General features: G+C 39.9%; 1 protein-coding gene across 2 annotated transcripts in view; it reads right to left on the bottom strand.

Moving 5' to 3' along the window:
• Positions 1–4,742, bottom strand: part of tmx3b (thioredoxin related transmembrane protein 3b) — an 84,620-nt gene extending 79,878 nt beyond the window's left edge. The window contains exons 1-2 of one of the 2 annotated variants that reach the window (XM_079805954.1): positions 4,636–4,742; positions 4,479–4,539 (exon numbers count right to left, since the gene is read on the bottom strand). In XM_079805954.1, the coding sequence (XP_079662080.1) occupies positions 4,479–4,539; positions 4,636–4,681 (107 nt within the window). In that variant the 5' untranslated portion in view covers positions 4,682–4,742. The remainder of the gene's footprint in view (positions 1–4,478; positions 4,540–4,635) is intronic. The other variant, XM_079805955.1, reaches the window with a different exon arrangement.
• Between the last annotated feature and the right edge of the window lie 8,167 nt (positions 4,743–12,909).

Raw genomic sequence — 12,909 nt, 5'->3', positions numbered from 1 at the left:
CACTAATAATCTGAGCGATTGAAGAGACTCTCAGAAACATTAATAATCTGAGCGATTGAAGAGACTCTCAGAAACACTAATAATCTGAACGATTGAAGAGACTCTCAGAAACATTAATAATCTGAACGACTGAAGAGACTCTCAGAAACATTAATAATCTGAGCGATTGAAGAGACTCTCAGAAACATTAATAATCTGAACGATTGAAGAGACTCTCAGAAACATTAATAATCTGAACGATTGAAGAGACTCTCAGAAACACTAATAATCTGAACGATTGAAGAGACTCTCAGAAACATTAATAATCTGAGCGATTGAAGAGACTCTCAGAAACATTAATAATCTGAGCGATTGAAGAGACTCTCAGAAACATTAATAATCTGAGCGATTGAAGAGACTCTCAGAAACATTAATAATCTGAGCGATTGAAGAGACTCTCAGAAACATTAATAATCTGAGCGATTGAAGAGACTCTCAGAAACATTAATAATCTGAACGATTGAAGAGACTCTCAGAAACATTAATAATCTGAACGATTGAAGAGACTCTCAGAAACATTAATAATCTGAACGATTGAAGAGACTCTCAGAAACATTAATAATCTGAGCGATTGAAGAGACTCTCAGAAACACTAATAATCTGAGCGATTGAAGAGACTCTCAGAAACATTAATAATCTGAGCGATTGAAGAGACTCTCAGAAACATTAATAATCTGAGCGATTGAAGAGACTCTCAGAAACATTAATAATCTGAACGATTGAAGAGACTCTCAGAAACATTAATAATCTGAGCGATTGAAGAGACTCTCAGAAACATTAATAATCTGAGCGATTGAAGAGACTCTCAGAAACACTAATAATCTGAGCGATTGAAGAGACTCTCAGAAACATTAATAATCTGAGCGATTGAAGAGACTCTCAGAAACATTAATAATCTGAGCGATTGAAGAGACTCTCAGAAACATTAATAATCTGAGCGATTGAAGAGACTCTCAGAAACATTAATAATCTGAGCGATTGAAGAGACTCTCAGAAACATTAATAATCTGAGCGATTGAAGAGACTCTCAGAAACACTAATAATCTGAACGATTGAAGAGACTCTCAGAAACATTAATAATCTGAACGATTGAAGAGACTCTCAGAAACATTAATAATCTGAGCGATTGAAGAGACTCTCAGAAACACTAATAATCTGAACGATTGAAGAGACTCTCAGAAACATTAATAATCTGAACGATTGAAGAGACTCTCAGAAACATTAATAATCTGAGCGATTGAAGAGACTCTCAGAAACACTAATAATCTGAACGATTGAAGAGACTCTCAGAAACATTAATAATCTGAGCGATTGAAGAGACTCTCAGAAACATTAATAATCTGAGCGATTGAAGAGACTCTCAGAAACACTAATAATCTGAGCGATTGAAGAGACTCTCAGAAACATTAATAATCTGAGCGATTGAAGAGACTCTCAGAAACATTAATAATCTGAGCGATTGAAGAGACTCTCAGAAACATTAATAATCTGAGCGATTGAAGAGACTCTCAGAAACACTAATAATCTGAGCGATTGAAGAGACTCTCAGAAACATTAATAATCTGAGCGATTGAAGAGACTCTCAGAAACATTAATAATCTGAGCGATTGAAGAGACTCTCAGAAACACTAATAATCTGAGCGATTGAAGAGACTCTCAGAAACATTAATAATCTGAGCGATTGAAGAGACTCTCAGAAACATTAATAATCTGAGCGATTGAAGAGACTCTCAGAAACACTAATAATCTGAGCGATTGAAGAGACTCTCAGAAACATTAATAATCTGAGCGATTGAAGAGACTCTCAGAAACATTAATAATCTGAGCGATTGAAGAGACTCTCAGAAACATTAATAATCTGAGCGATTGAAGAGACTCTCAGAAACATTAATAATCTGAGCGATTGAAGAGACTCTCAGAAACATTAATAATCTGAGCGATTGAAGAGACTCTCAGAAACATTAATAATCTGAGCGATTGAAGAGACTCTCAGAAACACTAATAATCTGAACGATTGAAGAGACTCTCAGAAACATTAATAATCTGAACGATTGAAGAGACTCTCAGAAACATTAATAATCTGAGCGATTGAAGAGACTCTCAGAAACACTAATAATCTGAACGATTGAAGAGACTCTCAGAAACATTAATAATCTGAACGATTGAAGAGACTCTCAGAAACATTAATAATCTGAGCGATTGAAGAGACTCTCAGAAACACTAATAATCTGAACGATTGAAGAGACTCTCAGAAACATTAATAATCTGAGCGATTGAAGAGACTCTCAGAAACATTAATAATCTGAGCGATTGAAGAGACTCTCAGAAACACTAATAATCTGAGCGATTGAAGAGACTCTCAGAAACATTAATAATCTGAGCGATTGAAGAGACTCTCAGAAACATTAATAATCTGAGCGATTGAAGAGACTCTCAGAAACATTAATAATCTGAGCGATTGAAGAGACTCTCAGAAACACTAATAATCTGAGCGATTGAAGAGACTCTCAGAAACATTAATAATCTGAGCGATTGAAGAGACTCTCAGAAACATTAATAATCTGAGCGATTGAAGAGACTCTCAGAAACACTAATAATCTGAGCGATTGAAGAGACTCTCAGAAACATTAATAATCTGAGCGATTGAAGAGACTCTCAGAAACATTAATAATCTGAGCGATTGAAGAGACTCTCAGAAACACTAATAATCTGAGCGATTGAAGAGACTCTCAGAAACACCAACACATCGGAGCGATCGACATCTGCTGACCGCTGGTGTCCAGCTATGAGTCTCCTCAGAAGAGTTCACAGATTACTTTGAGCTTGTGTTTATGATCCGTCAGGAGAGTTTTGGGAGAATCTGTTTGTGATGAATCTGTAATGGATGACAGATTCTCCTTTACAAGAAGAAGAGCAGCTCATCCTCTGACTTTCTTACAATCAAAACATCCTTTACAGAAAACACACAAACACTGAAAACACACACACACACACACACACACACACACACTGAAAAACACACAAACACTGAAGACACACAAACACTGAAGACACACAAACACTGAAGACACACAAACACTGAAGACACACAAACACTGAAGACACACAAACACTGAAACACTGAAGACACACAAACACTGAAGACACACAAACACTGAAGACACACAAACACTGAAACACTGAAGACACACAAACACTGAAGACACACAAACACTGAAACACTGAAGACACACAAACACTGAAGACACACAAACACTGAAACACTGAAGACACACAAACACTGAAGACACACAAACACTGAAGACACACAAACACTGAAGACACACAAACACTGAAGACACACAAACACTGAAACACTGAAGACACACAAACACTGAAGACACACAAACACTGAAGACACACAAACACTGAAACACTGAAGACACACAAACACTGAAGACACACAAACACTGAAGACACACAAACACACAAACACTGAAGACACACAAACACTGAAGACACACAAACACTGAAACACTGAAGACACACAAACACTGAAGACACACAAACACTGAAACACTGAAGACACACAAACACTGAAACACTGAAGACACACAAACACTGAAGACACACAAACACTGAAGACACACAAACACTGAAGACACACAAACACACAAACACTGAAGACACACAAACACTGAAGACACACAAACACTGAAACACTGAAGACACACAAACACTGAAGACACACAAACACTGAAACACTGAAGACACACAAACACTGAAACACTGAAGACACACAAACACTGAAGACACACAAACACTGAAGACACACAAACACTGAAGACACACAAACACTGAAGACACACAAACACTGAAGACACACAAACACTGAAGACACACAAACACTGAAACACTGAAGACACACAAACACTGAAACACTGAAGACACAAACACTGAAGACACAAACACTGAAAAACACACAAACACTGAAGACACACAAACACTGAAACACTGAAGACACACAAACACTGAAGACACACAAACACTGAAGACACACAAACACTGAAGACACACAAACACTGAAAACACACAAACACTGAAACACAGAAACACTGAAAACACACAAACACAAACACACAAACACCTCAGGACAGGAAATAACACTGCAGGAGTTTCATTTAAACAGAGCTAACCCTAATCATGAGCTTTATGGCTGAATGAAGCATTAAAACACAATCTGTCATATGTGTGATCATACATCAGATATGAATCCTACATCAGATATGAATCCTACATCAGATATGATTGCACCAGCCCATCACACACACCTTAACTCTTCAACAGTTTTAAGCACAGTAAACTCTGCCTGCTTCTGTGAGCTTAACTTGTGGCCATTTCTCCACCAGTTGTGCTCATGAGATGAAGAGGAAAAGCAGAAACTATGATCGAGATCTTACATGTCATCGAGATCGTGCACCAGAGCCCCGACCAGCGGACCGAGGAGAAGACAGGAGAGCACTGCGAACACACAGCAGCACAGCATCACACACACACACACACACACAGCTCACGAGCAGAGGTTATGATATCAGGGTTATGATAAAGCATCTGTACCTCTGAGCAGCGCCATGACTCCGCGGCAGAAGAAGAAGAAGAGCATCAACAGGAAATGCAGACAGTAGTGGAGCCCGCGCGCATGCGCACTGACGCTGCGTCACGCCGCCTCAACGCGTCACGCGCGCTCCCTTCGACTCGCACACACTACACAGAGAATGTGTTGTTATTGAAACCAGACAAATGTGCAAATAAACAGGCATTACAGAAACAAATGCTATTAATATAACCAATGTCAGTGGCCGTAGAAATGAACACAAACACTAACTGAATAAAACATGTAAAGGACAAGCGAAGGCTACAGTGCATTAAATCATTCGATTGATATATTACTGTATGGTTGTTTTAAAGGCAGGGTAGGGGATGTGTTGTTGTTATGCTGGTTGTATATGTGTGTATCGTCTGAGGAAGGCGAAGGACCATAAGATGCTTGTCCAATCACTGCATTCGCTCTGAATGATGTCCTGAGCCGATCCTCCAGGGCCCCGGACCCCCAGGGGACGCCCAGCTCATCACTACACAAACACAACCCTATACATTATACTGACATTTTTCACAAAATACATTTTGCTGATGACACATTTGTTTAACTCACACCGGAATCCACTTATTCTACAAGATGTAGTAAACTCAGAGTTAACCAACGTGGATTCCTCGTTTAAATGTAACAAATTGTCATTAAATGTCAGGAAAACGAGCAAAATCGAGCAAAAAGTTAAAAAGTCAAATTAATGGGCAGGAGATAAAAAGAGTTTATTACATTAAGTTCCTGGGGATCCTCATTGACGACTCTAAATGTCATATTGACCATCTTGTAAACAAACTGTGTCTGTGTATGTCGGCTTCTATAAGATCAGACATTTTCTTCCTCTATCTGCCCTTCTCACGTTGTATAAAACTTTTTCAACCACACCTTAATTACTGTAATGTGATATGGTGCAACACTTTCAAAAGTTGTTCCCATCTCTATCCCCCAGCAAACATACCTAACGAGAAATAAGCCTCTTATATCAGGAAAATGTCGTCGACATGTGCGCTGTAGTATCTCCTGTAGGGGGCGCAGATTTGGAACGGGAAAGATGATGGCTTTAAAGGGTTAGTTCAGCCAAAAATGTAAATTGTGTCATTAATGACTGAGCCTCATGTGGTTGGACACCCGTCAGACCTCCGTTCATCTTCAGACACAAATGAAGATATTTTAGTGTAAATCTGATGCTGAGAAAGGCCTCCATTGGCTCAACTTTACACTCTCAAGACCCTTAAAAGACACTAAAGACATCGATACAAAGTCCATCTCACTACAGCGGCTCTACAATAACTTTATGAATCGGCGAGAATAGTTTTTGTGCACAAAAAAACCCCTAAATAACGACTTATATAGTGATGACGATTTCAAAACACGGCCTCATGAAGCTTCGAAGCGTTATGAAACAGTGAGTCAATTCAGCGGTTCAGATCGCGTGTCAAACCGCCAAACTGCTGAAATTTGGCGAATCGACTCACTGATTCATAACGCTCTGAACCGCTGATTCGACTCACTGATTCATAACGCTCTGAACTGCTGATTCGACTCACAGATTCATAACGCTCTGAACTGCTGATTCGACTCACTGATTCATTACACTCTGAACCGCTGAATCGACTCACTGATTCATAACACTCTGAACCGCTGAATCGACTCACTGATTCATAACGCTTTGAAGCTTCATGATGCCTTGTTTGGAAATCGTCATCACTATATAAGTCGTTATTTAGGGTTTTTTTGCGCACAGAAACTATTCTCGTCTTCATAAAGTTATTGTAGAGCCGCTGTAGTGAGATGGACTTTGTAACTTTAGTCTTTAGTGTCTTTTAAGGGTCTTGAGAGTGTAAAGTTGAGCCAATGGAGGCCTTTCAGAGCATCAGATTTACACTAAAATATCTTCATTTGTGTCTGAAGATGAACGGAGGTCTGACGGGTGTCCAACCACATGAGGCTCAGTCATTAATGACACAATTTACATTTTTGGGTGAACTTACCCTTTAGGGTGTTGCCCTCTTTCTCCAACTTTAAAGCTCCCATGGCATGGATTTTTTATTTTATTTTATAATGTATTCGGAGGTGTACTTACATTGTTAGTATGATTTTTACATCATAAAATATCATCATTTATAAATAAAAGGCATTTTTTCTATACTGATGTTTGCCCTCTGGCTGAATGCCCTGTTTCGACGGGCGTGTTTGCTGTGAGACTTCAGTAAACACGCCCACTGTTGTGATTGGCTGACATCTTTGCATTTGAAATGAGTGTTAGATGTTGTAGTGGAGGGGGCGTTGTCTACGAGTCTGCCAGAGAGACGGATTGACCTGAGTTCACTTCACATCAGTTCTCTCAGTCCCAGTTCAGTGAACTGTTGTAGTTTCTAGCATATGCTTCAGGTTATTAGTTTATTTCTAGTCGGAGGGACTGTCACTCATGTCAGAAAGTTAGTAACTTTAGTAAATGATGGATCAGCGCTGACTCCAGACGCCAACCGTTTAGAACGATTCAGTCCGTTTGGTGAACTGGTTTGACCGGTTCACTAAAAAGAACCGGTTCAAAAGAACGATTTGTTCGCGAGCCGGACATCACTAGTGGACCAGAGATGGAGAGATTGCTAACAGTGATTTTGTGCTGAGTTGTGAGAGCGCTGTGAGTTTATTGTGTTTGTATCTGATAGTTCTGAATAAACACGAGTCCCAGTCACACAGAGCCCGTCTTCATCATTATTCTACTAACTGTGTAACTCATGTAATGAACCATTACAGGAGATGAATGAGTTACAAGTAAGTGTTGATTATAGCATTATTTTTAAATATTTTCTTATCATATGAAAAGCGTCAGTGATGCGCATTGAGTCCACAGCGCAAACAAAGACAACAACAGCAGTAATCAAATGTAATCAGTTTATTGTGGGTTAGCTGGCTAGCCTAGCCGGATATGCTCACGCTCACCCCCCGTCTGCTTCATCTCGCCCCACGTTTGGCTCCTCCGCTGTGGGCCAGATGCAGTACTGGGGGTCGGGGATTGAAGGCCGAGCCTCGGCGTGCGTGAGGTTTCTCTCTAAAGATGTGGCTCTGCTGATGTTGAGCAGAAACTCACGACTGTAGGCACATTTTAGAACAGATAGACGCGACGAGGACGTACAAAAACACTAGAAAACACCGTTCAGTGTCGGGAGAAAGAGAAGCCGCAGCACGAATAATAAAGTTCTGAACTTGAATAATTAGCTACACATCAGAAATCACTGATCACAGATCAGAAGGAGACTTCTGTTTTCATTTGTACATCCAAACACTGAGAAACTGCCAGCATTCACTCGTTCACAAGCCATGATCTCTCCAGGACAAACAAATATGGCGTTCGCATGGGCGTGGCACATTCTCTGGGCGGAGGAAAGGGAGGAAACCGTTCCTGTTATGACATCATAACAGGAGAATTCAAGATCAGCTCGTCTGGGCCGTCATTTCCTCAAAGGCAGAGAGAGACAGCCAGAACTCGCTTTACACCCATCAACATTTCTATTCACTCTGGGACAATATTAAGGCTAGGGGAACTCATACTAATGTTGAAAAACCTATGTGAAAAACCTAAATGAAAATTTCATGCCATGGGACCTTTAAACGTGCGTTCACACTTGTAGTTCGGTTCGTTTGGTCCGGACCAAAAAAACAAAACAAATCATATAGTCCTGGTCCGCTTAGCGTCACACTGGCATTTGTAACAGCGAACCTAAAGTTCCCGAACCAAAGGCATAAGGATACGCTCACAACCTGATTGGTCGTCTTTTATGACGTGTATTTCGCGACGGAGCTGCTCACCGAACACTCAGAACAATGCTGTGCTGATTAAACGCCATCATCTCATGAGTGTGGGTTTATCTTTACCAGCTGAGAACTCACTCAGAGCTCATCAGATGCTCAACACACTCAGAACCGCTCCAGGATTTCCTCCAGATCTGCATATATTGATGAGGCTCTTCACCCCTCGCTGATCCACGTTTGCCCACACTAAAAGACAACTAAAAAATAATTTAATATTAACCTATATTTAATATAAAATAGTTTTTCATGGACTACTGGGATGTGTATGATTGTATGTAATGTTTTTTGTATGTAATGTTACGTATGTATTGGTGCGCCTTTTGTGTACCTTTACTCTTCATCGTCTGGTTACAGGTGGAAACTGTGTATATCTCAGTCTACATCGTTACTTTTCATAAACTATGGGCTGCTCTCCTATAAGCTTTTTGTAGCTTCTTTGGGGAACCCATTCACTCTACCCAATTGATTTTGTACCCACGACTGTATTATTGTAATGCCTGAAGTGGTTGGTGAATGAATAAACTGAAACTTACCATCATCTGAACATTTCTATATAACAGCAAATATATGTGCAGTGTCTACATTTGCAGAGTCCTGTGGAAATAGTTTTAATAATGATATATATATATATATATATATATATATATATATATATATATATATATATATTCAATATCCGCTTCAGACATCATCAGTGGCAGATAAGAACATGCATCTGGACACGGACTCAGCTGCAAAACCAAACTATCCTTCAGGAGCAGAATAAAGTGCCAAGAACGAAGAAAGTACCCACGCAGGAGGAGACGTTCTCACGACCGTGTGCAGCATTCTCTAAAGCTTCTCTAAAGGTTCTCCAAAGGTTCCTTAAAGGTTCTCTAAAGGTTCTCAAAAAGTTCTTAAATGTTCCCTAAAGGTTCTCTAAAGGTTCCTTAAAGTTTCCCTAAAGGTTCTCTAAAGGTTCCTTAAAGGTTCTCTAAAGGTTCCCTAAAGGTTCTCTAAAGGTTCTCTAAAGGTTCCCTAAAGGTTCTCTAAAGGTTCTTTAAAGGTTCCCTAAAGGTTCTCTAAAGGTTCTTTAAAGGTTCCCTAAAGTTTCTCTAAAGGTTCTCTAAAGGTGACGTAAATCCCGAACCTTCTCAGAACATTAGGGATGCTCCTAGAGCTCCTCTTGTGGTTGTGAAAGTGCTGCAGCTCAAGGTTCCTGATGGGACTTTAAGGGGACGCTCCATTTGGGTTATTCTGTGGCCACACAGCAACGCTACAAAGAGGACATTTGGGACACTCAGAGCGTTCCCATACGGTTCCCTGTTAGTCCGACGGGACGGTTCATTCGGGACGGCTCTTGTTCAGGGCTCAGTCTCTACACTACACTCCCTTTAGGGGACCAGCCTAGAGTCTGAGTTTATGGCCCTGTTCAGGTCCTCCATCACGTTTACTGAATGTGTTCAGAATGTGTGTGTGTGTGTGTGTGTGTGTGTGTGTGTGTGTGTGTGTGTGTGTGTGTGTGTGTGTGTGTGTGTGTATGTGTGTGTGTGTGTGTGTGTGTGTACACTGAGCTGCTCTAATGAGGGTCAGTCAAACACAGGATCTGCTTCTCAAAGATGGATCAATCATATCATATCCAGAACATGTCAGTACTGCACGTTATATTTTGTGAATGTGCTGGTGAGGACGCTGACGGCTAATGGGCTAAAGCTAGCATTGCCTCTGACGGCTAATGGGCTAAAGCTAGCATTGCCTCTGACGGCTAATGGGCTAAAGCTAGCATTGCCTCTGACGGTGTTCACAGAGATCACAGCTGACATCACAGGTGGGCACTAACTCACGTTACTGTGATTGAGGAGTTTTTCTGTTTTACTTCTACTTTTTTAAGTATTTTTAAAAATCTGTAATTTTCCTTTTCCTTAAGTATGTTTTGTTTGAAGTGTTGTACTTCGCTACATTTTAAACCACATCTGTTTCTGAGTAAAAATAAATACATAATATCGCGCTCCAGAAACGACTGCATTGAATCGAAACGCACAAAAATCACGAGACACACATCAGTGACGCAGAACCGGTCGTCCTGAACCCCCGGAAATATGGAGTGGAGGATATCAAATATGCAAAACATGTTGATGCAAATGAGGAAACACATCCTGTTGGGGAACACATCCCTCTCTGCAGATAAAGGTGTGCTTATAACTAAAGCTGAAGGATTTCTGCTTTAATTCATCATTAGCTAATGATTCTCAAAGCTTTCATTGTGTTATGACTTCACTTCTTGAGGCTCATGACTATTAACTCATTGTTAAGTGTAATGTCATTGTGGTTATGGCTTTTGAATTAATTTTGGATGAGTTAATGGTCATGTGCCTCAACAAGTGAACTCATAACACAATAAAAGCTTTGAGAATCGTTAGCTAATGATGAATTAAAGCAGACTGGAAGCTGAAATGCATGGTTTTGACCCATTGTGGTAATTAACACATTCATTTACATTATTAGTTCATATAATACGTTATTAGGGAACTAATACAATATGACACATTTAACTAATAACAATTGAATGATTACTTAATCTATGAATCATATGTGCTTTAGTTGCTGATGCAGTGATGCTTGAGTTCTTCATGAGTCCCACATTAGCTCATGAGTATCTGTGTGTGAGTTAAGCATGAGTTAATGCATTAGTGCAGCCGTATTGTAAAGTTTTACCGAATATTCTTCCCTTCAAGCTGATTTTAGGAGGATCAGATCAGTTATGGACTGTGTGTGTGCACTAGCCATTTTGACGCCCTAGGCGAAATCCTTACTGGCACCCCCTGCCAAATCTTAAAAAGCAACATGGTATTACTGGTATTAATTTTAATCCTTATTAACAAATATATACACACATACCATTTTGGAACTGTAATCCTTATTAAAGGGTTAGTTCACCCAAAAATGTAAATTGTGTCATTAATGACTGACCCTCATGTGGTTGGACACCCGTCAGACCTCCGTTCATCTTCAGACACAAATGAAGATATTTTAGTGTAAATCTGATGCTCTGAAAGGCCTCCATTGGCTCAATGCACTTTACACTCTCAAGACCCTTAAAAGACACTAAAGACATCGATACAAAGTCCATCTCACTACAGCGGCTCTACAATAACTTTATGAATCGGCGAGAATAGTTTTTGTGCACAAAAAAACCCCTAAATAACGACTTATATAGTGATGACGATTTCAAAACACAGCATCATGAAGCTTCGAATCGTTATGAATCAATGAGCCGAATGATGATTCGGATTGCGTGTCAAACCGCCAAACTGCTGAAATTTGGCGATTCAAACTGCTGAATCGACTCACTGATTCATAACGCTCTGAACTGCTGAATCGACTCACTGATTCATAATGCTCTGAACCGTTGAATCGACTCGCTGATTCATAACGCTCTGAACCACTGAATCGACTCGCTGATTCATAACGCTCTGAACTGCTGAATCGACTCACTGATTCATAACGCTCTGAACCGCTGATTCGACTCACTGATTCATAACGCTCTGAACCACTGAATCGACTCACTGATTCCTAACGCTCTGAACCGCTGAATCGACTCACTGATTCATAACGCTCTGAACCGCTGAATCGACTCACTGATTCATAATGCTTCGAAGCTTCATGATGCCGTGTTTTGAAATCGTCATCTCTATGTAAGTCGTTATTTAGGGTTTTTTTGCGCACAAAAACTATTGTCGCTGATTCATAAAGTTATTGTAGAGCCGCTGTAGTGAGATGGACTTTGTAACGACGTCTTTAGTGTCTTTTAAGGGTCTTGAGAGTGTAAAGTTGAGCCAATGGAGGCCTTTCAGAGCATCAGATTTACACTAAAATATCTTCATTTGTGTCTGAAGATGAACGGAGGTCTGACGGGTGTCCAACCACATGAGGCTCAGTCATTAATGACACAATTTACATTTTTGGGTGAACTAACCCTTTAACAAATATATACAAATACAATGTGGAAACTACGTATAAAAGCTGTTCCAGTCACATGAAAGTAACAAGAATAAATATTGATTCAGTGTGGTCTTTGTTTCTCATCGACGCTTGAACTTCCCCTTTAAATAACGCAACACTATGCCCTCTAGACACTATTAGAACTGAATGAATCGGTTCAGCTTTCAACACCAGCCGTAAAGATGCATTACACTCGACAAAGCAGTTTAAAGGATGTAATTAATATTGTGAATTTGCACATTTTATTATACTATTTTTAAATTGGCCGTTAAAGTTTTATATGGGACATTTACACACTGATCCTTTAACAATGCATTAGCGCAAAAACACACACCTTTTGGAGGTGCAAGTAAGAGAAGAAAGCTTAATAGAGTCTAAATATAATGATATCATGAAATGCTAAAGTGAGTGTGGTTAGCCTACATCTTGCCTCTATAATACACACCGAG

The sequence above is a fragment of the Gobio gobio genome, assembly GCF_949357685.1.
Source record: "Gobio gobio genome assembly, chromosome: 23".
Lineage (NCBI taxonomy): Eukaryota > Metazoa > Chordata > Actinopteri > Cypriniformes > Gobionidae > Gobio > Gobio gobio.
This window is presented reverse-complemented; position numbering and strand designations above follow the sequence as displayed.